This window comes from Ilyonectria robusta, assembly GCF_021365365.1.
Source record: "Ilyonectria robusta strain PMI_751 chromosome Unknown BGZ61scaffold_2, whole genome shotgun sequence".
NCBI classification, from domain to species: Eukaryota; Fungi; Ascomycota; class Sordariomycetes; order Hypocreales; family Nectriaceae; genus Ilyonectria; species Ilyonectria robusta.
Genome location: NW_025764436.1, coordinates 1 through 23,479, shown reverse-complemented (window position 1 = coordinate 23,479; position 23,479 = coordinate 1). Strand labels below are relative to the sequence as shown.

The following is a 23,479-nucleotide window of genomic DNA, read 5'->3' as shown; positions in this document are numbered from 1 at the left end:
CACCTCATCTCCACGTCGCCGCACGCCGCCGCAGCGCGCTCGTCAGAGTCCTCACTGCTAAGACCTCAGGTCACGGTACAGGTACAGGCGTCTGGTGCCCGTTCGCTGAGTCGGCTACCCTGTGTCTCCAGTCCTGTTGGAGACGGCGTGGGTGAGGAATGCTACTTCTCGGCGCACGGATAATCTTTTCGTTTGTGGCGAACCACCCTTTCCACTTCTAGCATCTAACCGGGGATGCCGCCGAGCCCCTCCTTCGTCTCCTGATCCTAATACAGGCGGGATTCTGGCAGAGACATTGGCTTTATTAAGCCTATAATAGGTCCTGTTTCGAACACCTTATCATCTGAAATGGTCTATTTTTCTCTGCTTATTCAATGGCGTCTTCGCCGCACCAGCCCGGGTGGCCCCCGAGTGATCGTCGCCAGTCCCAGGACGCCGCGCCAAGCTCCAGCTTCCAATGCTCCCAGTGCTCTAGGAATTTCAAGCGCGTTGAGCACTTGAAACGACATGAAAGAGGCCATGAAAGTACAAGAAGATTCACTTGCCCAACCTGTGGAAAGCGCTTTGCTAGAAGGTATGTTGTGTATCTGGAGTCTTCTCCTTCCATGCCACCATCCGAAGCTCTAAACCCTCGTGCATTTCGATTCTACCAGCCTAACGTTATAAAAAGCGATGTCTTGACGCGTCACATGCTCATACACAACCCATCCCGGGAGGTAGCCATCTCTCCCAACGCGGGAATAGCAACGACGCAGCGAAGAGCATGCACACCGTGCTCCAAGGCCCGAGAGAAGTGTAACAAAGGCAACCCTTGCAGTCGGTGCCATGCGAGATTGATTCCATGTGTATATCCTGCATCGAGGATTCAATCTATCAGAAGTAATCAAGCAGATTATGATGAGGGACCCTCCGATCGGTCGGGCCTTTCTCCGGACTCGACAAAGAGCACGTCCCCAGAACGACAGCCGGCGTTAGGCCCCGGTAATTCTGTCATCCCGAGGGCCTCAATTACTGAAAACATTATCTTCAGCCCGCGCCTCTCTTCAGAGCAGGTATCGCATGGGGCAACAGGCCAGCAGCTCATGGCATCCCATGAGAGTCTCCAACAAAGCCAAAATCACCAGAACGCGATACTGGAGGGCAACCATGCGGTTTCCCTCCATCAACCTCTCCACGTCTCCTACAGCTCCATGGGAATCAGTGAATTTCAGCAACCCCAATTGATACGCCAGACTCCTCAGATATTCAATCCCGGGCCTAGCGTTCAGACGGCTCATGCCCTAACTCCCGGCTTCCTTGGTCTCGACGTACCTAGCTTCGGGTATCAAAACACAGCCTATGAACCGGACCTGGACCTCCATATTAACTGGATTCCAACCAACGATACCATCGATTTTGACTATCGATCGATTCTAGACTTGACAATGAGTGGGAATGGGCTCGAACCAGAAGGAGCACTACCTGTTGTTCCCATGGATGTTCAGACCTTTTCCGGCTCAACGACCATCCACGACCTATCATCTGCTCCAGGGGAGGGTCACTTCATGACTCAGGCCCGGCCAGCAACCTCACCATCTGGGACACCGTCAAGCATCTCTTGGACCAGTACTGACAGTCGAGTTGGCAATGTTGTGGAGGGCGAACTGTATGCAACTAGTAAGAATGGAGCTCGCATTCCTTGTACAGTTCGCTCCAAAGTGCCACAGGTTTTGATTCCTGGCACACATCACCAATTCGCAATGTCTCACGACCCTCGCCCCGAACAGATTCCTTCTACTCCTATTGGATTTCCAAATCTCGACCATTTGGCAACAGACCACGCTTTAACGGCGGATCAACCTGACATTTTGATATGGAAATCCACCTACGACGAAATCTTTTATAATTTCCGTCGACTTTGCCTGGACTGTGATGGATTTTATCCTTCATATACCAGTCATAACTTTCCCTCTATGCTACATTTCGACCTTTTCATCCGTCTCTTTCTCGCTAGCTTCAACCCAATCATACCCATAATACATCAGACTCTGACAACAGTGAACGATTTCTGGATATTGACCCTGGCTATGGCAGCCGTCGGTAGTCAGTACACTCGGACCCAGGAGTTCGATGCGATGGTGATACCTTTACACGAATATCTACGAAGGGCGCTTCGAATAGAGACTGAACGTTCTTGCGGCTCAGATCACCAGACCGCCGTCTTTCAGTCTCTGCTCCTGAGTCATATTGGCATGCTTTACTATGGATCGACTCGACTGAGATCATACGCCGTGGCACGTTGTGGGAGCCTTGTTGGCCTCGCCGAGTCATTTCAATTACATGGATCAATGCTTTCTTCTGAAGAGTCAGATCTTCGTGTCAAAGATACAATCCGGAATGCATCTTTAAATGTCCTGCATGAGCAATGGCAGAACTGGGTTCGACTAGAGACTAAACGTCGCCTTGGATACTTGGCATGGGTATGTGATATGTGATCGTCTTGGGAATGTCACTAATTGATTAGTTACTTGACTTTATGGGTCAATACCAACATATCGATTTCCAGTCTCTATTTTCTTTCGACGTACCAACAAGCGATCTGCCCCATGAAGGTCTTTGGAACACAACTAGTGCGCACGAGTGGGCCGAATTATTTCAGCGGACCGATCGTGAGTGATTTCCTTCCAACTCTGCTCCAGATCACAGTCGCGGAATAGGTTGTTGAGTTGAAACACTTTCTGATGTGTACAGGAAACCCGTCACTTCAATCGGCAGTACGCAAACTATTTCTGGAACGAAAAGTAAAGTCCGATCTAGGAGAGTCGAGTCGAATCCTTCTCCTACATGGAGTATATCGCGAGATCGATCAAATCAAGTCTTATTTCCAACGACCACTGTCTTTCTGGATCCCATCTGCTCAACAGGTGCCACGTACCGACGTAGCTTCGCGGGAACACTTGCGAGAAACAGAATTATCCAGCGAGAAATGGCTGAACGAATTACCAACTTTTGCGGCGTGGCGAAATGCGGCACTTGATTGTGTAGATGTTTTACACTGGGCTGCCAATGGGACAATCGCGCTTCTTTCTGGAGCCGAGCATCCAACTGTTTTCCATTTGCACTTTTCTCGAGTGATCCTTCTCGTTCCACATCGAGATATTCTCACACTCGTCTTATTTATTGTTGGCTCAGCGGCCGACATTTCAAAGATTCCAACCAGAGAAGAGGCGGGAGCTGCTGAGCAAGAGATTCTCCGGTGGGCACAACGTGATGAGGTAGGCTTTCATCCACGCATCATAGGCTGGCACTAACAAAATATGTAGTCGAAAGCTCGCCTCGCTGCTGTACATTGCGGTTGCTTGTACTGGCACATTCGGAGATACTCGACCATGGCATTTTACGAACCGAGCTCTGTCTTTCTCGCCACCTTGACCCTATGGGCTTACAGTTACTATGCGTCACGAGTGGCTCCAATGATACAACCAGACCGGTCTGGTGATGAATATGATCGGAGTGGCAGTCCGTCACGACAATCGTCTCCTCTTGGCAATGTTCCTCAGACAACTGCATCAACATCTGGGCCAGATGCAGGTGCTGCTGAACACCCAGGCCTAGATTCGGGGGGATCGCCACATTTCCCCGGCTCCGATCCCACGTTTATCCGACTGGACCGGCCTAATGACGATGAGATGGTACAGCATTTTGTTCGATGTGGCCGGCCATCAAACATGAGAGCCTACATTACTGGGGTCGGCGATATCTGTGTAGCTAAAGGCCCTGCTCGGATTTTGAGGGAAGGGAGAAAGATTCTCGGGGCTGTGTCCTTGGCGTGGGGCCGTACTCGAGATCATGTAGCCATTCTGAGGGCCCTGGAGAGGGCCATTTCAGGTATAGAGCCATGTGAAGGCCCTACTCAGGAGTGAGACTGGGCCCTCGCGCAGCTCTCTCAAAGAGGTGCCAAGCTTGTCTTCATGGAGACGGGATTGACGCTGATGATGAATGTAATGGTGCTGATATTGACCAAGTAGGTAGTGAGCACATCGGATATCAGGACTAGCCATTTATTCGTTACAATGGAAGATAAATGGGGTTCACAGACTAATTACCTGCTTCGCTCGGTTTAAGTTAACCCGCTATCGTACCTTAGGGGCATGGGCGGACCGTCTTTTGGCACCAGACGCGATAGTTCCGTCAAGTACGGCCCGAATACGTCCATACCTACGAGGTCGTACTTCTACAGAATCCAGGTTCTGTCGCTTCTACTGCTAGTATTAGATGAAGAAAGCCTAGGTGAGGTTAATCCGCAACTCATTCTTTATCTATTCGATGCCCATTCTTGCCGTTCTGTATCGTGTCGATCCCTCGTGCCGTAATCTGCTAGTTCAAGAGCTGGCGGGGTCGGCGCTGCAACTACCGGAGGACCTGGTTTCTCAGGTACCTACGTACCTAAAGAGGGGCTGCCACTTAGCGCGCACAGGGGCCAAACCTAGAACCTCCACATAACGTGCTACATGATTGCATGTACGGGGCATCTACACATTAGGTAGGTGGGAAGCCAGCAACAGATGAGCTATTGATCCTAACACGGCAGAGGAAAAGTCGGAGAGAAAACTGATGACGGCAACTTCCTGGTAAGAAAGCACCCTTTGCGCCCGAGAGCCCTTCCTGGGTCTCGGTTGCCTACCTTTCCTACCCAAATACTGTGTATCCGAGCTATCTATTGCTCACCGACGCCGCACCTACCTACCCACTCTTTCTGTCTACCCCATCTGACAATCCAACCCTAGACCTTTCAACAATTCTGCACTCAACAGTCAACCCGGACTGTATCCTGCCCTCAATTCGACCTGGGCCTCGAGCTTGAGCTCACTACCTCGAGGGATCGTCATGGCAGGTATGTACCTTTGCTTCATACCTCGGCTGGCTCCCTTACCCAAATGACCAGCCAACGGCGGGTGGTGGGTCAATGGGACAAAGAGTTGCGTCCTCGATGCTAACCTACATAATTATTAGGCCACGCTGTCTTTGATGAGGGCGACGAGTCGTTACTCGCCGTGCGAGCGAGAGAGTCGGACGAGGAGGGCGATGAACTACGAGATTCTGGTGCAACAACTTCCCATGACCAAACAAACCATCAAGCCGAGCCGCAGAACGATAGCGACGAAGACGATCTTGAAGATGGGATGCTGCCGCGGGACCTCCCTAGACGAACGACATTCTACGACCCTGTTGCCGAGCGCCAGATGAGCCAGACAGATGCGAAATTCTTCTATCACCGGAGTAAAGTCGACCTACGAAATGGAGCCCATGCTGGATCCCAATCAACTCCTCATGGTAGTCCATTGGTCACTTCAGGCTCCCATTCAGCGACCGAATATGGCGCTGATTCTTTGATACTCGATCTGGATACCCGCCGGTCAGATGCGAATGGGCCAGTACCAGAGACATCAGGCTCGGGCTTTGACGCCGGCTCAAACTCTGAGTCAGCGGCAAAAATGCATGCTCAGAATGCCTCCCACGCACAGAGCTACCCCTTCCAGCCTCCTGCCCGCGATGGCCAAGTATTCCATGGCACCAATGCTGACATTCCCGATAACGCCAACGCTGGATTCTCAGGTGGTGGTCTTTTCGACACTGAGCCTCATATCACAACCGAACTCAGTGCTATTTCTCAGGACATCCAACGGATTTTGGATCTTAGACGAAAGTATGTTGCTTTGTCACTGCAAGGCCCCGACGACAATCCTAGGGATGACTCAGGATGGGATGTTTATCCTCCTCCACCTGAGCCGGCCTGGAGGCAGGCTTCCGACCGTCAAACTGGGGCCTCCGATCATGTTCCTGGCCGGGATAACGCTCACTGGCATGGCGCCAAAGACGATATAGGATCATCCCCAGCGCAACCACAGGCTGGCCCTCAAGAGGGGAAGAGACCGGTTAGGAGGCGGAAACCAGGTCAGGACATTGGAGAGGACTTCGACATGAGCGATCTGCTTCCATTGCCAAAACCTGACGGCATGAGCTTCAAGCTTGATGACAGTGGAGTGTACCAGGTTTTCGACGATAACGATTCTCAAACACCTGGTATTCAAGTTCCTACTATCAGAGAGTTTTACATGGACTTGGACGACATATTGAATGTTTCTTCAGATGGGCCTACCAAGAGCTTTGCTTTTCGTCGACTTCAGTATTTGGAGGGCAAGTTCAACCTCTACGTGCTACTAAATGAATACCAGGAGACAGCCGACAGCAAAAAAGTGCCCCATCGAGACTTTTACAATGTGCGTAAGGTGGATACCCACGTCCATCATTCAGCATGCATGAACCAGAAACATCTCCTGCGCTTCATTAAAAGCAAGATGAAGAAGTTTCCAAATGAAGTGGTGCTCTACCGAGATGGCAGGCATCTGACTTTGGCCGAAGTGTTCGCTAGTATCAACTTGACTGCATATGACCTTAGCATCGATACACTTGATATGCATGTAAGTTGCAGCGGTGCTTCCCAAGACAATCGGGTACAAGGGGGTGTGGTGCTGACTGCCATAGGCCCACACGGATTCGTTCCATCGATTTGACAAGTTCAATCTCAAGTACAACCCTGTTGGCGAGTCACGACTTCGAACCATTTTCCTCAAAACCGACAACTTCATACATGGCCGATACCTGGCCGAAATTACTAAAGAAGTCATTTCAGATCTGGAGTCAAGCAAATATCAGATGGTAGAATGGCGCATTTCCGTTTATGGCAAGACCATAGATGAGTGGGACAAACTCGCCGCATGGGTTGTGGATAACAAATTGTTCTCACACAACGTTCGCTGGCTCATCCAGATCCCAAGGTTGTATGACGTGTACAAGGCTACTGGACTAATGGAGACTTTCGAGCAGGTGGTAAGGAATCTGTTCCAGCCCCTGTTTGAAGTAACCAAGGATCCATCAAGCCACCCGAAGCTGCACGTCTTCCTCCAGCGGGTGATAGGATTCGACAGCGTTGACGATGAAAGCAAGATCGAGCGTCGCCTGTTCAAGAAGTTTCCGGTTCCAAAAGCGTGGGATACAAAACAGAACCCGCCGTACAGCTATTGGATCTACTACTTGTTCGCGAACATGGTGTCGTTGAACTATTGGCGCAGAAAGCGTGGGTTCAACACTTTTGTTCTACGACCGCACTGCGGAGAAGCTGGAGACAGCGAGCATCTCGCAGTGGCAGCCCTGTGCTGTCACAGCATCAGCCACGGGCTATTGCTTCGCAAGGTACCGCTTCTCCAGTATGTCTTCTACCTTGATCAAATCGGAATTGCCATGTCCCCCCTTAGCAACAATGCCCTATTCCTGACCTACGAGCGCAATCCGTTTCACCAATACTTCAGACGCGGCTTGAATGTGTCATTGTCGACGGATGATCCATTGCAGTTTGCATTTACGAAGGAGCCTCTCATTGAGGAATATGCCGTGGCCGCGCAGATCTACAAACTAAGCCCTGTTGACATGTGTGAATTGGCAAAGAACTCGGTCAAGCAGAGCGGGTATGAGCTGTCTATCAAGGAGCAGTGGCTCGGCCCTGGCTGTGACAAGCCCGGTAAAGAAGGGAATACAATGGTCAAGACCAACGTCCCGGATCGAAGGGAGGAGTTCCGATACTTGACGTTGTTGCAAGAGAGAGAGGTGTAAGTTACTATTGGAGGCTTTATCTTTTAGAGCCCTATGATGCTTACGCTCCTGTTTAACTAGGCTTGGTCGGTACGTCAACTTTAATGTGAACAAAGAGCTCTCGTCCAGCACGACTGGGGTGGGCACCAAGATGGCAGAGTCGGCGACATCCACAACCCAAGGCGCAACGTCTGGGGATCCAGCCCCTCCATTGGAGTCTCCAGTGCTTACGTCAATGGGATCACCCGCCGGTATAGCATCCCGAGAGCAGGTGTGGTCGAACGACGGCATGGCAGATCTCCACCTCTCAGGAAGCGATCCTAGGATGTTCCCTGGCGTCTTCACCCCGGGGCAGCGAACAGGGAGCTTCCGAAACTTGGGCCAAGCCACCGACGGAAAAGCTGCTTCTGACGACGTCTTGGGATCGGAAGCGACATAACAGAGTATCTGCGCAAGCCAAGTCACATTTGGTAGAGCCCGTTATGTGGCTAGGCGAGCCTCGTGCAAGCTGGGAATGTCATGTATATTGACCTTAAACCAAGTAGATGTGGTTGCGAAGGCCAGATAGGAGACCTCGTGGCCTTGGGAAAGGGTAAACGTCTTGTGCAAATGTCTCACCCATACCATCCTCTGACCAACATGTGAGAACAAAAGTGTCGGAGAGGGACAGGCGGCGCTAGGCCAAATTCTTCATAACAATGGTGAGAAGAGTAAGTTGGGTGAAGTGGGTACCTAGGTATCGAGACGGGTGAGCACTAAGTATATGGCAAGAGGTGACAGCATCTGGAGCTGAGGGGTAGCATGGGAGAGACAATTGCGTAAATAAACAGCCCCGCGGGGTCTAGAAGGCAAGGCAGTCAATCAATCGTCGAGTTCGAGTCAAGTGCTGCCTAGGCAGGTAGGTGGCTATCAAAAGTTGAGTGACATACCCCCCCAATCAGGAGCGGTTGGGCGCGCAACGCATTGTATCCACCGACAGGTGCCCAGTGCCAAGTGTAGATTGGCTCTAGTTAACACTGGCGGCAGCGCGCGTGGCCCAAATCAGGTGCGTGCACCTCTAATGCTAAATAAAAAAAAAGTGGCACGATTGGGGGAAGGGCGGGATGGAAGATGGAAGATGGGGGGGGGAGATGGAGGATGGACGGGCGACCAAGCCAAGGGGTAACGGGTAATTGGGACACTTCGTACCGCGCTGTGCGAATTCGGCCAGCGGTGCCACTACCAGGTGCCATTACCAGGTGCGAGTTGCTGCTGCTATTGATTAACGTCCCCCATGGCCCGGGCAGTGCTGGCCGCTTACCCACCTACCTTACCTAGGCACCCGGCACACGCTGTGCTTACCCCTTCTAGCAAGGCAGCCATGTGCGCGGCGTTGAGTCGGGGCCGCTCACATGGCTGGCCCGCCAAGCTACGTACCAACTGTAGGTAGCGCACCTCCTGTGCCTCCTGTACCTCTCTGGTCCTGGGTTGCTCGCTCCTCAGACAAACGACGCCGCACTGCGTCACTTCGCATCGCATCGCCTCGTCTCGCCCCGACTTGACTTGACTCGACTCGCTCCACCCCGTCCTGCATCGCATCGTCAAGGTCGCATCCTCTCGAGTCTCTCTCCCGAGCACACGCCCGCGGTGCAGCTCAAAGAGTCACGCTCGACACCATGGGGTTCCTGGGCGTGTACCGGGCCAGTTACGACTACGCCGCCCAGGCCGAAGGCGAGCTGGCCATCACCGAAGGCGACCTGCTGTATGTTCTTGACAAGAAAGGCGACGATGGCTGGTGGAAGGCCAAGAAGAAGGCCGGCGCCGACGACGACGACGAGCCCACTGGCCTCGTGCCCAACAACTATGTCGAGCAGGTATGTTTCCCTTGCCCAGTTATCTCCTCCCCTGACTGAACCGTGATGCTGATGCTGGCACTACCCTCTTCGCAAAGGCCCCTTCCTTGAGCCACGCCCGTGCTCTCTACGACTACACACGCCAGACCGACGAGGAGCTCTCCTTTCCCGAAGACGCGCAGCTCGATGTCTTCGATGCCACGGATCCCGATTGGATCCTCGTCGGCCTCGACGGTGAATACGGCTTTGTCCCAGCCAACTACATTGATCTGGACGCAGCTGACGAGGCTCCCGCTCCACCCTTGCCCCCGGCTCCCCCACAACTGCCCGCGAGGCCACCACAACCTGAGCCAGCGGTGCCGGATAGTCCGGTCGAGCCATCGCCGCCTCCCGCAAATCCGGCCGCTACCCTCGCCGGTGTCATGCACGCCCGGGCGGCATCACAACAGGCCTCGCCCCCTCCCCAACCTGCCCGGAACCCCGCCCCGTACCAGGAGCCCGAAGACTTCGACGACCAACCCATTCGATCCCCCGCGCTGCCCACTCGACCACGGCCGCTCTCGCCGCAATCACCCACATATGACGAGCCAGGTTCCCCCGTCATCCAGACTCCCCGGGACAATACTCGAACGCCCGGGGGCTTCCACATGTACAATATTAATGAGATGGTCTCGATCATGGGGAAGAGGAAGAAGATGCCCACAACCCTTGGCATAAACCTCTTGACAGGAACGATCCTCGTGGCCCCGGAGCACGTCCAGGATGGTCCCTCGCAAGAGTGGACCGCTGACCGCATGACCCATTACTCGCGTGAGGGCAAACATGTCTTCATGGAACTTGTTCGACCAAGCAAGAGTGTCGATTTCCATGCCGGAGCTAAGGACACTGCCGAGGAGATTGTCAACGCCCTGGGTGAATTGGCTGGTGCCGTGCGTGCTGAAGGACTCCGAGAGGTCATCATGGCGGGCTCTGGTAAGAGCAGAAAGAAGGGTCAGATCCTCTATGACTTCATGGCCCAGGGTGAAGACGAGGTGACGGTTGCTATCGGCGACGAGGTCATCATTCTTGACGATGCCAAGAGTGAGGAGTGGTGGCAAGTGCGGCGCCTCAAGAACGGAAAGGAAGGTGTTGTCCCAAGCAGCTACATCGAGATATCTGGCACTATCACGCCCCCGCCCGGAGGTTACTCGGCCAAGTCCATGGTCGAGCAGAATAGATTGGACGAGATCAGGTTGACAAAGGAGGCTATGAAAGCCAGCAAAGAACCGCAGCAGGTAGGGCCGGGAATGCCTCTTCCTGAACGAGGCAGCAGTCTCATGGCGAGAAAGAATGGTAATAATTCTGGACAGCAGCGAAGTCGGCGAGAGAATGGACGAAGCGACGGCAACGGCCAGCCCAAGTCCAAGCCAAGTAAGTCTTCCTCCATCATCCCCTCTGGGACCCCAGGAGCCCCTTCATATGCCATCTTCGCTGAGGGTTGAATAGAGCGCTAACCTGATGACTCTAGAACCGGATGCGTCCAAAGTGCGCACCTGGACAGATCGATCTCAATCATTTAGCGTCGAGGCACAGTTTTTGGGCCTCAAAGATGGCAAGATCCACTTGCACAAGATGAATGGCGTCAAGATCGCAGTCCCCATCACCAAAATGTCCCGCGAAGACCTTGAGTACGTCGAAAACTTTACTGGTATTTCTCTAGAAGACGATAAGCCCCTGGCGGATGTGAAACGGGCTAGAACTGCTGAGAAGAAGGCGCCTGAGAAGGCAGGCGTGACAATTGACAAATCGCCAAAGTCCGACTATGACTGGTTTCAGTTCTTTTTGTCTTGCGAAGTTGCCGTGGGCCTCTGCGAGCGCTACGCCCAAGCGTTTATCAAGGACTCGATGGACGAAAGCGTGCTGCCCGATGTCGACGCCAATACTCTACGAGCTCTGGGCCTCCGCGAGGGCGACATTATCAAAGTCGTGCGTGCCCTAGACGCCAAGTATGGACGCAACCGAGGCGGCAAGCGGAGCGTTAGTTTCGCATCTGACGGCGCCGATGGGGACGGTGCAGCAGGGGGGTTGTTCTCGGGGCCTGGAGGCACGCTGCGAAACAACACACGCAAGGGCCGGCCAGCGCCCGCAGTACAAACAAGCAATGTCGTCGATGCCAAAGCCTTCTCCAAGTCGGAGCAGTCAGGGGCTAGTGACGACGATGCCAGGTCTCCAGCACCGGCCAGCCCAAGCAACGCGGCCCCCAGCTCTCGCCAAACGGCCACGGGCGGGTTTGACGACGACGCATGGGATGTGAAGCCTAGCAAGCAACAGCCACCCGCAGAATCCAAGCCGAAGCCGCCGCCAGAGGCTTCGTCGGCCACGCCGCCGGCCACCCAGGCCCTGACTGGCTCCATGAAGGAGCTGTCCCTGTTGACCGCGCCCCTTGAGCCGACCAAGACGGAGCCGACGCTGCCGGCAGCCAGGCCTGAAGCTGTGACGGAGCAGCCAGCGCCAGCCGTAGCTCCTCCGCAATCTTTGCCCGGCGCCAGCCCGTCATTCTTCTCGGCTGTGTCTCAGTCCCAGCAACCCGCCCATGCCTCACCCCAGGCCATGCTACGGCAACGACCTACTCCTCCCCAGACGCTACAAAACCAAAGCTCTTTGGCACCACCGCCACCCCAGCGGCCACTGTCGGCTCCGCAGTCGGCCCAACCCAGCGCCTTCTCACCCCCGCCCCTGATGCCCCAGATGACGGGCTCCTTGCAGGGACAGGTAGCGCCGCCAGGGCAGAGTCTCCTCGAGATCAACCAGGCTCGCCTTCAGCAGCAGTACACAGCGCAGATGCAGCAGCAACAGCCCTTGCAACCTATGCAGCCTATGCAGCCTATGCAGCCCATGCAGCCCATGCAGCCGACTATGACCGGGTACCCAACCCAAGGCATGGTCCCGTTCCCTACCGGCGCATCGGCGCAGTTTATGCAGCCCATGATGACGGGCGCACCAGGACCGAATCAGTTTGCACCAATCCCGGGCCAGGCTACTGGCTTCCAGCCCTCATTCCCCGTTGCGCAGTCCATGTACGGCCAACCCGCTCCCGGAGGTGTCAACAGCTACCTCCCTCCGCCACTGGAGCCTCAGCGAACGGGGATGCCTGTTCTACAGCCCCAGGCAACCGGCCTTATGGGCATCAACGGCCCAATACCCCCCCAGCCTCTACAACCACAGCAGACTGGCCCCGCGCCTGCCATTCGCTTTGGCGTGACGGGCGACGCCAACAAGCTCACTCCCCAGGCAACCGGGCGCAGGGCCAACCTAGCGCAAGCAAGTAAGTCACCCCGTTCCCTCGTACTCCCTACGTGCCCCCTAACACAGACGATAGCCCCCCAAAATCCCTTTGGTTTCTAAAGATTTCCGAAGAATGCAAAGTGCTGGTCATGTGGTTGTGGGTGATTGAGCTTGGTGGTTGGTAGTGTGTTGATTGGTAGTTGGACGTGTGGCTAGTCATCATTAGCAGCCCTTGGTTTGGACATATGCCCTCTCATCTTACATTTATGTCTAGTCAACATCACGTAGGTACATCTAGATGTGTGGGAAGATAATAATATATATGGAGGACCAGCCCGGGCTGACCTCATCTAATATTTCCTGATCTCTGTATGTCGTCCTCCGCTCCTGAAGGGATTGTCAACAGCCGTGTCTCGCGGACGATTAGCTCTAAGCATCGGTGTTTGAGTCGCGCGCTTTCATTTCGAGAGAGTCTTTACAATGGATGAGCATCCATACACCCATTCAGATGGCCGAGGGTCCTGGAAACCACAACGCCCTCAACAATATCCAAGGCCGTCTCAATTCTTAGCCACGTGGGTAAGCGATTCAGTTGAGCAACTACAGTCGCAGGCAATAAACCAACACCCCTTGTTGCATCTGTCGAGGCCGCCGAGGCTTCAGGGGTGCAATAAGGCGGCTCTGGCATGCTTCGTGTGGGGCTCCAGGTCCTCAGATTAAAGCCAGGGCCGAGCCTTGACATGGGCGCATCCATACTTGCTCAAATCGGCATCACACATTCTCTAGGAACCTACAGGCGTAGAATCCAAAGGCATTAGCTAGTCGGATAAGTTAAGCCTTTCGTCTTCGCCCATTGGCTGTGGGTTTCTCCATCGCGGATGCGACCGTGGAGGCGTTAATCCCAACCTCGGCGATGGGTTCTGAGGGCTTTCCAGGAACCGCAGAGGGTTCAAACCGCTTGCGAACGGCCTTGATCATCATGAAGAACCAGTAGAAGTTCAAACTGTTCAGCGTCAAGTTGCTGAGAAGATATGTAGCACTAAGCCACAGAGGCACCGTAGATTCTTTGGTCGCAAAGACCATGGTGGACGAGAACTCAAGCTTACTGGGGCTTGGGTTGGCATTAATGCTGGACCAGATATCGTGGAAGACGCGGAACGACGAATAAGTGCCGTAGACGAGACGGCATGAAAAAAATGTGGCGAGAAGCATTATGCCATTGTAAAGCTGCGCACGTGAACCAGTCATGTCTACCTTGTCCATGAACCAGTGAACGTTGAGAAATGGGGTGGAGAGTTCCCAGAGGATGAAGACAGTAGCATAGTAGTTGACGAATGGGCGCTGGAGGGATGTTAGCTGACATGGGACCAGCGAGATGGGAGGGGCGACGAACGAATCCAAGTGAGTAGACGAAGAGGGCCGCAATCGCATGGGCTAGGGTGCCGATGCCGAAGACGTCGAAATTCAGACTGGTGACGACAAGGTCCCAGAGGAAGTAACCAGCGGCAAAGGCTTGAATAAAGCCGGAAGCGCCAGTGTAGCCCCAGACTCGCTCTTCCCAATTCATCTGATTAAGCTCGTCATCAGTGAACATGACCCAGATGGCGAGGCCATTGATGAGGATACACTGGAACATGGAGACCACATGGGCATCCCAGTTGAGGCGGCGCTTGCGGGGCAGCTTCGAGTAATGGGCGGGGGCAAGCCAGTTTGATAGCAATGGCGAGATGGGGTAGAAGACGACCGAGTAGACCACGGCCGCAAAGAGGACCTCGTGGACATGCAGGGGCAGCGTGGGGAGGTCGAAGTAGTCGGCCCAAGGCTGGACTTGCTCCGAGAGCCAGGGGATGGGCGGGAGGAAGAAGGGATCCTTCATGGTGAAGGACGCCTGTCGATGATATTTGGCTGGAGTAAGCCTTGCGTCGGAGGTAGGCGTTGTGTGCTAGACCTTGGGCGGCAACCGGGGCGAGAGCGGCGATGAGCAAACTCGAGGGCGCGCACAGGTACGGATGTTGGAGAGATATGACAACGAACAGGCGGGCGATAGACACGCCCCAGCGGATGGAAAGGCTGGGTTATTTGAAGTAAAGAAGCAAAGAAGTAAAGAAGTAAAGACAAGGGAGGTCGAGAGGTTCCTCTGGGGCAGGCCCCTGTAGGTTCACGTCTGTTGGGGGTGGCTCACGTGGACCCTTGGACTTTATCGTTGTGGCTGTGGTGCATGATGTGGCCCTGCTGAGGCGGCCAGTACGTGCACAATTGCACATGCACAAGGCTGGGAAGCCCATGCTGGGCGGGTGTTAGCAGCATGCGCTTCATGTACACGCTAGGTGGTAGGTACCTACATGGGTACCTTAAGTACCTTAGGTACCTGAGGTAGGTACCAGTGCGGTGGAGGTAGTAAGTGGGGGGGGGATAGGAGCTCAACTATCAAACCACCATCGACCACAGCCTCGAGGCCAGCTGCCACTTATCAGCTCCTCTCCCTATCCTTAATATCCTGGTCACCTGCAGCCACAACCACCATCACCACCAACTCACGTCCAGATCACACACCTTCGCAACCTCTCACACATCAAAACCACGTGCAAGGGGCCCACGAGAACCCAATCTAACCACCCTCCCCTAACCCGCGTGCACAGTGCCCGAGCACCCTCAACACGACTCAATTCGAGCCCTCGGCCGCTGAAATACGAGGCACGATACATCATGGCCGAGGCATTGCGAGACCTGCTGGCCCCTCAGCAACAGACAGACGCCCCCGCCCTCGCCTACCTCGCCCACCTCGCAGAGCAGCAGTCGGACGTCCTACAATCATCCGAGCCTCAGCTTCTCTCTCAAGCCTCCCACTCCCTGCTGCTCGCCGTCCAGGCCCTCTCCAAGCGATCGCACAAACCCGTCGTCGAGTCGGCCGCGAGCCATGCCTCTCTACGCCAGACGCTGCCTATCCTCGCCCAGAGAGCCGCGGATCTAACCCAGGCCGTCCCCCGGCTGGACTCACACGCTGAGCACTTCTCGTCCGCCTTTGGCAAGGCCAGCGAGAATAAGCTGCTTGCCCGGAGGAAAGAAGCCTTGCTCCTGCTACGCAACTCTGAGCGCCTGGTCGACGTAATGGAAATGCCCCTTCTACTCACCTCGGCCGTCTCTACAGCCCCAGTCAACTACTCGTCGACCCTCGAATTATACGCTCATGTCCGCCGCCTGGCATCTCTCTATCCCAATTCCCCGGTAGTCTCCTCCGTTTTAGTAGAGGCAGATGATGCTATTCGCCAAATGGCCGCAGATCTCGTTGGCACTCTGAAAATCCCAAATCTGAAGCTGGCCGCCGCCGTTCGCACCATGGGTTGGCTAAAGCGCATCGTCCCAGACTTGGTCTCTGGCGCAACCGCCGATGATTCACTTCCAGCCGTCTTCTTGGTCTGTCGCCTTGCCACCCTTCTAACAACACTTGAGGCGTTGGAGCCACTTAGAGAGCTAGCCGATGAAGAGCGAAGACGACAAGACAAGGCAGCCAACTCATGGTCTGGCGGCCAGCAGACGGAACGCTATCTTAAAAGGTTCATTGAAATCTTCCGTGAGCACAGCTTCAACATTGTGTCCGTGTTCAAGAGCATCAACACCAGCCTTGCGTTACAGTCGGATGACGACGAGGACCCTTTAAGCCCCCTACCCTCGCCCATGGGAAGCTTCCCCCTGCACCTGGTCGAGATGCTCCTTGAGACTCTCCGCATCTACTTGCCAACGGTCAAGGACCAGGCGTCAAGGGAGAGTATACTGACCCAGGTGCTGTACTGTGCTGGCAGCCTGGGACGACTTGGCGCCGACTTTGGAATGCTGCTGGCCACGACTGGCGTCGGGGAGTGGGTTGAGCTGGTCAAGCGTCATCGCCTCCTTGCTGGCCGGCTCGAATCCGTCATTGGCGACTACCGGGGTAGCCACAAAACCCAACCAGTCGGCGCCAACTAGGTAATAAGATAGGCAGATGGCGGAGGCGCGAAATGCAATTATGCGCCAAAGCGAAGCGACATCCGACTACCGGGGTGTTCAACCTGGGCTGGCCTGATTTCGTCCAGTCACGTCACACATCCGCATCTCTGAATATGTGGCCGACATCTGCTTCCAGTCATGGGCGTCAATATTGCTACCCCCCCAGCACGACAGAATGAGGTCGCGACAATCACGCCGGTGATTTCACAACGCCCCTCGCGGCAGGCTAACTCAGGTATGTTTACCGATACTCCCGGTGTAACTCCCGGCTCAACGCCCTCCCTTCTAACACAGCTCCGCAGCTCATCACTTCATCTCCGGCCTCGGCTCTGGGGTTTCCTCAGCGGTTATCTTGCAACCCCTTGACCTGCTGAAAACGCGGGTTCAACAATCAGGCAACTCATCTCTCACGGCTACCTTGGGCGAACTGAGACAATCGTCCAGTCTGGTCCAGGCCTTGTGGAGAGGCACTGTACCCTCTGCTCTGCGTACCGGCTTCGGTTCAGCCCTCTATTTCACATCTCTCAATGCGATTCGCCAACATGCTCAGCGCACCGGAATTTTAGGCCGGCGACTCCAGACCCAGAATGGCTCCTCGGCGTTGCCTTCATTAAGCAACTCGGCCAATCTGGTTTCTGGAGCTGTAGCCAGGACTTTTGCTGGCTTCGTACTTATGCCTCTCACCGTCATCAAGGTGCGGTTTGAGTCAAGTCTCTATTCCTACCCGTCTATGTTGACCGCGGCTGCCGATATCCGCAGAGCAAACGGCTGGCGTGGATTTTTCTCCGGGTTCGGTGCTACGGCTTTACGAGATGCCCCGTACGCCGGCATGTATGTTCTCTTCTACGAAATGCTCAAGACTCGACTTGGATCTCTAGCCACACAACCTACTTCTACTGGAAACACCCCGGGGAAAATGCAGGCTACATTGGCCAGTTCCGTCAATTTCACATCAGCCATGCTCGCTGGCGGTGCCTGCTCAGTGGTTTCCAATCCTTTCGATGCAGTCAAAACTCGTATTCAACTGCAACCCCAACTCTACCGCAACATCTGGCATGCCTGGTACAAAATGGTGACGCAAGAGGGCGTTCGCTCACTCTGGGATGGATTGGCACTACGAATGAGCCGAAAGGCGCTCAGCTCAGCGCTCGCATGGACAGTTTACGAGGAGCTCATTCGCCGAGCTGGGACAATGTAAAATATAAAGAACATGTACAATAGATGTAACAACTCGTCTCATAAACAAATACGCATGATCAAATTTCAGCGCTTAGCAAATCCAACAGACTCCCAACCTTGCCCAATCGTCAATTCGTGCACACTCCAGTCGAATCTATGCCTGACGAGCGCCGGCTAGATACATCAGAAGTGAAGGGGACTTGCTCCTCTTGCGATCATGCTTCTTGCGCACCCACTCGAACTCCGGTTCAAGGTTGGGGTGCTTCTTCTCCTCGATCAATAGCGTCTTGCCACGCTTCTCACGAACCTCACGAATGTACTTGGTATGCTTCCACAACTGGTCCTGCTCCCACTCAGGAACCCAACGCTTGATCAAGACGTAGTCAGGATCCTAACGACAGTGTTAGCTCTGCAATATAGGATGATACCAGTAGTCGGGGGTAGAAGGGGAGTCCCATACCGCATCAAAGTCAAAGTCAACCTGATAAGACCGCAGAGTCTCGATTGAGAGATGTTTGCGAGCCATGCGAGTGTACGTGGGCCGAGCTGGAGCTATAGACCCGTGCTGGGCCACGGGAACCACCTGGGCGGGGGGAACATAGGGAGCCATTTGGCCGTAGTGTCCTGGGTGCCCATATTGGCCGGTGTTGCCAGAGGGCCCATATTGGCCACTACCAGAGGGCCCATATTGGCCGGTGTTGCCAGAGTGCCCATATTGACCAGTATGGGCGACATGGCCAATATGGCTGATTGGAACCTGTGTCGGTTCAGGTGCTGTTGTTTCCTTCTTCACCTTTTCCTTCTTGAGGATGGCCGCGACGGCCTTATCATCGAGTCCGGATCGTCTCAGGTCTTCCTCAAGACGGCGCTGGTATTCTCGGTCTGTGGCCTCCTTCTCCTCTTTCTCCTTGAGAATGCGATCCCTCTCTGCTTGCTTGTAGCGCTCGACTGCCTCCTTGGCCTCCTTCTCCTTTGCTTCCTCCTCTTTCTTCGCTTTGAGGATGCGATCCCTCTCGGCCTGTTTGTATTGTTCCACAGCATCCTTGGCCTCCTTTTCACGTCGATCCTTCTCCTCGTTGGCCTCATCCTCTTCTCTGAGTCGCTTCAACTCCATCTCCTTCTTGAGACGCTTCTCTTCCTCGGTGCGGGCCTCACGGCCCTTGATGTCGTCCAGTTCACGCTTAGCACGTTGCAGCTCTGCTTCTTCTTGGTACTCCTTAATGAGACGACGCTCGTCTTTCTCACGAGCGTTGGAAAGTCTCAAGCCTTCAAGATCTTTGCGAGCCTGTTCGGCCTCCCAATCTTCGCGAGTCATGTGTGACGACGATTGAGAGCGAGAGCGGGACCACGACCGGGATCGGTGCCGGTAACGAGAAGAACTTGCCAGTTGCATGCGACGATCGTCATCCTCATCAGAAGAGTGCTCATTGTAGATTCGGTTGTTGATTATGACGGGGGCCGGTGGTGGGGGACTGCTCGTGCGACGATCGCGAGATCGGGAGCGTTCGCGGGAGCGAGACCTTGCCACCGTTACGAGATGCTCCGGGTCTAGATAGCTAGGACCAGGGGCGGTGTCGTAATAGCTCTGTGGCCGAGAAGGTCTCTGGACATACCGAACAGGTCGCGGAGACGGCCCACGGTGACGGACATGGATGTCGAGATCATCCTCGTCGTCGTAGTAGGAGCGGCTCATCTTAGTAGCGTGTAGATGGCAGCGCAGCCGTTAAGCCGGCGAGAGTGCCGGGTTTGGGACTGGGAAGATGGTAGGTGATCAATAGGGTGAAATAGCGCGAGAGCGGTCACACGAGAAAATAAGAGGAGGAAAAAGAAGAAGAGGGTGAGGGTGCGAGAGCGCCAAAGATGAAGGAATCGCTCTCTGGGGGGGGGGGGGTTGCCTTCGGACTTATGGTAGGGCTGGAACAGGGAGGGGCGGGGCTGAGACCAGGTGGGGGCCAAAAGAGGCGGAGACAAAAGAGGGAGCTTGCAGTAGACCAGGCACTACAGTCTCTGGTACACGTTGTACATGGCTGATCGAGGTACTTAGTGGGCAGACGAGCATCATGGGACTGTACGCCGGGTTCCACTGTCGTGAGAGCGCGGCCGAGGTATCCCAACAGGTCACAGCAAGGGTGGACGCAGCAAGAGGATGTCAGGTCCTCTACTGAGGAGTTCTGCTATGTAGATACGTATCTAAGGTACCAGAACTCCCACAATCCCGACGACAATTGGGGGCGGACCCGCCTGGTTGGACAAGCCGCTGCACAGCCAAACCAGCCAAGCAGGCCAGGGTCGTGGCGGTGCGGTACGATGATAGGGCTGGCCGCGCTGGAGGCGCCAACCTGTGCACCTGCAGGCGGCACCTGAAACTCTCTGAGACTACAGCGGCTCGACGACGGCTCGGACGACTGGGAGGACGACTGGGAGGGAGCCGAGAACCCGGGAGTCTGGAAGCCAAGAGGCGGCGCACTGGCGTTGGGCGCTTAGGCTACTTGGTCCGCAGCATCTGCTCAATGTGGTCGCGGCTGTTCTTGTGTGTCGTCTCCAAGTACAATAGCCGCTGGCCCAGCTTGTCCACCTCTGTCTCGAGGGTCTGGGTCTGACCGTCCAGCTTCTGCCGCAAGGAATCTACAGGCAACGAGACGAACCTGCAAATGGCGCGCGCAGCAGCCTTGATGTTAGACAACGAGAGGGCTGTTGGTTGAACGTTGGTAGGTGGAATGGGGGAGGGGGTTGAGGAGGCACCCAAGTAGACTCAATAAGGTGGGGAAGAGGAATGAGGGGCAATGATGGACGGATGAATCAGGATCTCACAAAGTGTTTTGAGAAGGACCAGGGGGATTACGACGACGACAATGACGACGACGACAAGCGGGATGGAACCAACGAAATGTGGGAAGGGGGAAAACATTGAGTCCACGTACATCTTGCCTACGCCCTCATACACGACGGCATCTTCGGGCAGGCCTGCCATCTCGCTGAGGGTAAGTCGCACCAGGCGCTGCTCCCGTTGCTTGGCCGTCATCTGGGTGCGGGCCAGACCAATCTGCTGTTGGGCTGCAACGGCCTGGCTCTCAATCTCGTGCACCAACTACTCTCTGGAGTCAGCGAATGCCGCCCTCAGAGGGTTGTGTTTTGTCGTTGCATGGCAAGGCGGGCGCCGACGCGGGCACTGGGTGCCTCGGAAAAGATATCTCAGGCATCTCAAGAAATCTCAAGATATCTCAGGCGTGAAGCAAGCAGCTGCACCACCCAAAAGCGGCATATGACCGAAATTCTCGATATCTTACCTTCTGCAAAGCCTCGTTAGGAATCGCCATGGCGATGGAACAACAGTGGGATGGTGGAAAAGCTGTTGGTTGTCTGGTTTTGTAGCTCGTTGCAGACGCTCGCTGGTGCCCGTGTGGCGGGTGTTCTCACAAGCTTGCCCCGTTTTCCGCATGAATCAATACTTGAATTACCACGTACCTTCAGTAGGTACCTAATGTACAATATGTATATATCCCTAGCTGCATAACCTGAGCTCGTCCGTGCTACGCCCGTAAGTACTGTACATCTCGCCGGCCTTGCAAGGGTTCCTGGTCTCCACCCACCTCCGAAACCATCATTCATCTCGCTCCCATTGACTTAACCGCCCAAAACGGCAACTCAGTCCATCCGGTCGGTCGAAAATCTCAATTCACACTCTTTCCTGGTAAATCAACCAGCTAGGACACGGTTTGCGGGGTCCTCCCTCACTGCGCCAAGCGATCCCGACGGCGGTCGTCCCCAATCGCCCTGCTGCCTTCACATGCCTTGTCCAACGCATTGCGTCGCCCGGCCGCTGATTGCCGAAAGATGCCTGTCAACTTCGATAAGCACGCACCCAACAAGTTTAGCCTGGACTGGTTCGTATGGCCCGAGTAAGGGGAGCAGGAGCAGGAGAGGAGCCTGCTTTCACGTGCAACTCACTTCCGGCTCTTCCGGGTTGCACCACTCAATCCGGTCATTGTTGTTTCGCGCTCTGCTGCTTGGCCCGTCGAACTTCGGGGATTGAGGTAAACAAGCGCGGCCAATGCAGCACATACTCGTCGTCGTGTGCAGTCAGGCAACGGCGAAGCCAAATACCCCAAGTGATGTAGTAGTACGCTACCGCGGCGAAAGAAAAGAAGCCTCACGTTAGCCCGTTGTCATCCAAGTCGCAGTGGATCAATGTCGTGTTACCTCCTGTGCGCCACGTTAGCCAGTGCTCGCCCAGACACGTTTCACCTCACGCGAAAACATACCGAGACCGGTCATCAGATGCCACCATGCATGGCCCTCGAGCAACACTGCCCATGGAAGACCAATAGTGCGCCGCCATCCCGTCACTTGTGGGCAGAACTCATTGTCCAGCGTCCAAAGTAGATATCCGCCTAAGAAGACCAGGAGTCCTTCAACCTTCCGTCAACCTCTACTAACTCGATCAATGTGGTGGGAGGATACTCTCGACTCACCAGTGATAACCATAGTCCACATTGTCTTGAGCAGCTCGCCCGAATTTTTTGTACCCTCAGCCTCCAGTGCCGGCCGCAGCTGCGATTCCATAACCCACATGCTCCGGAATACAACGAGGGCCGTGAGAAGACCATAGGCGGCCTGATGGAAGTCTGGATCTTTAGTGATGTGGTAGTACAACTATATCCGTCATCAGCACCCCTCTAATGCATCAGTTTATGTGCGACCAACCGTGATGAATCCGGCCAGGCCAAGAAGGCTAACTCCCAGTAGGATCGAGAACGCCCTGGATCTCGAAAAGGAGAAGCTCGCATACATCATGAGGCAAGTAGTGTAAATCATGGAAAGCTCATCGACAAGCTGCATCGGATCTGTCGTTCCAGGTGAGTTCAAATGACCCAGTTCATCGGCATATCGTGTGTCAGGATTGGCTTACATTTGAGGGTGGCGTGGAAGGACATGGACCCCAATCCCACCACAATGTACCCGGCGTAGGCAACCATGAAAATACTCGGGTGGGAATACTTGATGCAATTGTGAATTCCTTTCGCCCCGAGCCATAGGAACAACCCATTCGTCAATGTCTAAAAATACAGTTAGTATCCATCGCCAAGTCGAAGAACACCAAGAACCTCACATTACAGAGCTCGGCGCAGTAGAAGGAGAGCACGTAGTCCTGCGAAGGTTAGTTTTATTAAATTGTTCCGAAAAAAAAATCAACAGGGGCCGCATGTCACCTCTTCGCAAAAATTGAGAGTCGATGTTTGTTCTCCCCAAAAGCCAGAGGCTTGGTCTGGATAAGGAGCCCGGAAGGCTTGGAGAAAATCGAGTGTCGCCATTGAGAAAGGTACAGGGCGAAGCGACTTGTTGATGTTTCACTTGGGAATAAGTGTACTAGTGGCTGATAAATGTTAGGTACATATCGAAACATTGCTCTGTTAGGAGAATAGGGGTACATTGTATGGTTTATAGTAATTTATGTAGTAACTGAAATTGTGTTTAATTAACTGTTTAATTAACCGCTGAGCCAAAAGTAAAGCATGTACCAGATATTACTATAGCCAGGGTGAATTAGGTCTATAATCCAACACACCTCCCCAGCTTAAAGGTATCTATAC

The 23,479-nt window shown here is 54.4% G+C and overlaps 8 protein-coding genes across 8 annotated transcripts; 4 read left to right on the top strand and 4 right to left on the bottom strand.

Annotated features, from left to right (window-relative positions):
* Positions 1–219: 219 nt before the first annotated feature.
* Positions 220–4,231, top strand: BGZ61DRAFT_440099 (uncharacterized protein). Its single transcript, XM_046244444.1, has 5 exons — positions 220–574; positions 671–2,459; positions 2,504–2,648; positions 2,731–3,254; positions 3,303–4,231. Exons 1-5 carry the CDS (start codon positions 375–377, stop codon positions 3,900–3,902), a joined length of 3,258 nt encoding a protein of 1,085 aa, XP_046110153.1. The 5' UTR covers positions 220–374; the 3' UTR covers positions 3,903–4,231.
* Positions 4,232–4,866: 635 nt separating this feature from the next.
* BGZ61DRAFT_471817 (uncharacterized protein) lies at positions 4,867–8,068 on the top strand (the record flags this gene model as incomplete). The annotated part of the gene is made up of 4 exons (XM_046248262.1): positions 4,867–4,873; positions 4,993–6,461; positions 6,526–7,646; positions 7,711–8,068. 4 exons carry the CDS (start codon positions 4,867–4,869, stop codon positions 8,066–8,068), a joined length of 2,955 nt encoding a protein of 984 aa, XP_046110152.1.
* A 1,216-nt stretch (positions 8,069–9,284) lies between these two features.
* BGZ61DRAFT_339911 (uncharacterized protein) lies at positions 9,285–12,845 on the top strand (the record flags this gene model as incomplete). The annotated part of the gene is made up of 4 exons (XM_046239264.1): positions 9,285–9,482; positions 9,560–10,871; positions 10,969–12,765; positions 12,820–12,845. The coding sequence occupies 4 exons, from the start codon at positions 9,285–9,287 to the stop codon at positions 12,843–12,845; spliced, it is 3,333 nt and encodes a 1,110-aa protein (XP_046110151.1).
* A 212-nt stretch (positions 12,846–13,057) lies between these two features.
* On the bottom strand, positions 13,058–14,871 carry BGZ61DRAFT_502302 (TLC domain-containing protein). Its single transcript, XM_046251729.1, has 2 exons — positions 14,119–14,871; positions 13,058–14,066 (listed from the first exon to the last, which is right to left on the bottom strand). The coding sequence occupies exons 1-2, from the start codon at positions 14,599–14,601 to the stop codon at positions 13,557–13,559; spliced, it is 993 nt and encodes a 330-aa protein (XP_046110150.1). The 5' UTR covers positions 14,602–14,871; the 3' UTR covers positions 13,058–13,556.
* Positions 14,872–15,431: 560 nt separating this feature from the next.
* On the top strand, positions 15,432–17,931 carry BGZ61DRAFT_409435 (mitochondrial carrier domain-containing protein; the record flags this gene model as incomplete). The annotated part of the gene is made up of 3 exons (XM_046243222.1): positions 15,432–16,653; positions 16,846–16,944; positions 17,012–17,931. 3 exons carry the CDS (start codon positions 15,432–15,434, stop codon positions 17,905–17,907), a joined length of 2,217 nt encoding a protein of 738 aa, XP_046110149.1. The 3' UTR covers positions 17,908–17,931.
* Positions 17,932–18,042: 111 nt separating this feature from the next.
* BGZ61DRAFT_526455 (uncharacterized protein) lies at positions 18,043–19,581 on the bottom strand (the record flags this gene model as incomplete). The annotated part of the gene is made up of 2 exons (XM_046252955.1): positions 18,043–18,279; positions 18,349–19,581. 2 exons carry the CDS (start codon positions 19,579–19,581, stop codon positions 18,043–18,045), a joined length of 1,470 nt encoding a protein of 489 aa, XP_046110148.1.
* A 325-nt stretch (positions 19,582–19,906) lies between these two features.
* On the bottom strand, positions 19,907–21,324 carry BGZ61DRAFT_440084 (Prefoldin). The gene is made up of 3 exons (XM_046244443.1): positions 21,176–21,324; positions 20,810–20,976; positions 19,907–20,533 (listed from the first exon to the last, which is right to left on the bottom strand). Exons 1-3 carry the CDS (start codon positions 21,203–21,205, stop codon positions 20,374–20,376), a joined length of 357 nt encoding a protein of 118 aa, XP_046110147.1. The 5' UTR covers positions 21,206–21,324; the 3' UTR covers positions 19,907–20,373.
* A 546-nt stretch (positions 21,325–21,870) lies between these two features.
* On the bottom strand, positions 21,871–23,200 carry BGZ61DRAFT_339438 (ceramidase; the record flags this gene model as incomplete). The annotated part of the gene is made up of 7 exons (XM_046239229.1): positions 21,871–22,013; positions 22,139–22,297; positions 22,361–22,541; positions 22,593–22,732; positions 22,798–22,945; positions 22,999–23,037; positions 23,099–23,200. 7 exons carry the CDS (start codon positions 23,198–23,200, stop codon positions 21,871–21,873), a joined length of 912 nt encoding a protein of 303 aa, XP_046110146.1.
* Positions 23,201–23,479: the final 279 nt, after the last annotated feature.

What these genes read in the sequence shown, in the direction of transcription:
- BGZ61DRAFT_440099 (XM_046244444.1), top strand. Translation starts at nt 375, where the DNA reads ATGGCGTCTTCGCCGCACCAGCCCGGGTGGCCCCCGAGTGATCGTCGC. An exon ending in GGAAAGCGCTTTGCTAGAAG is followed by an intron (nt 575 to 670) that starts GTATGTTGTGTA and finishes CGTTATAAAAAG; the next exon opens with CGATGTCTTGACGCGTCACA. An exon ending in GCCTTGGATACTTGGCATGG is followed by an intron (nt 2,460 to 2,503) that starts GTATGTGATATG and finishes CTAATTGATTAG; the next exon opens with TTACTTGACTTTATGGGTCA.
- BGZ61DRAFT_502302 (XM_046251729.1), bottom strand. Translation starts at nt 14,601, where the DNA reads ATGAAGGATCCCTTCTTCCTCCCGCCCATCCCCTGGCTCTCGGAGCAA. An exon ending in TCGTCTACTCACTTGGATTC is followed by an intron (nt 14,067 to 14,118) that starts GTTCGTCGCCCC and finishes ACATCCCTCCAG; the next exon opens with CGCCCATTCGTCAACTACTA.
- BGZ61DRAFT_440084 (XM_046244443.1), bottom strand. Translation starts at nt 21,205, where the DNA reads ATGGCGATTCCTAACGAGGCTTTGCAGAAG. An exon ending in CTAACGAGGCTTTGCAGAAG is followed by an intron (nt 20,977 to 21,175) that starts GTAAGATATCGA and finishes TCCAGAGAGTAG; the next exon opens with TTGGTGCACGAGATTGAGAG. An exon ending in TATGAGGGCGTAGGCAAGAT is followed by an intron (nt 20,534 to 20,809) that starts GTACGTGGACTC and finishes CGCCATTTGCAG; the next exon opens with GTTCGTCTCGTTGCCTGTAG.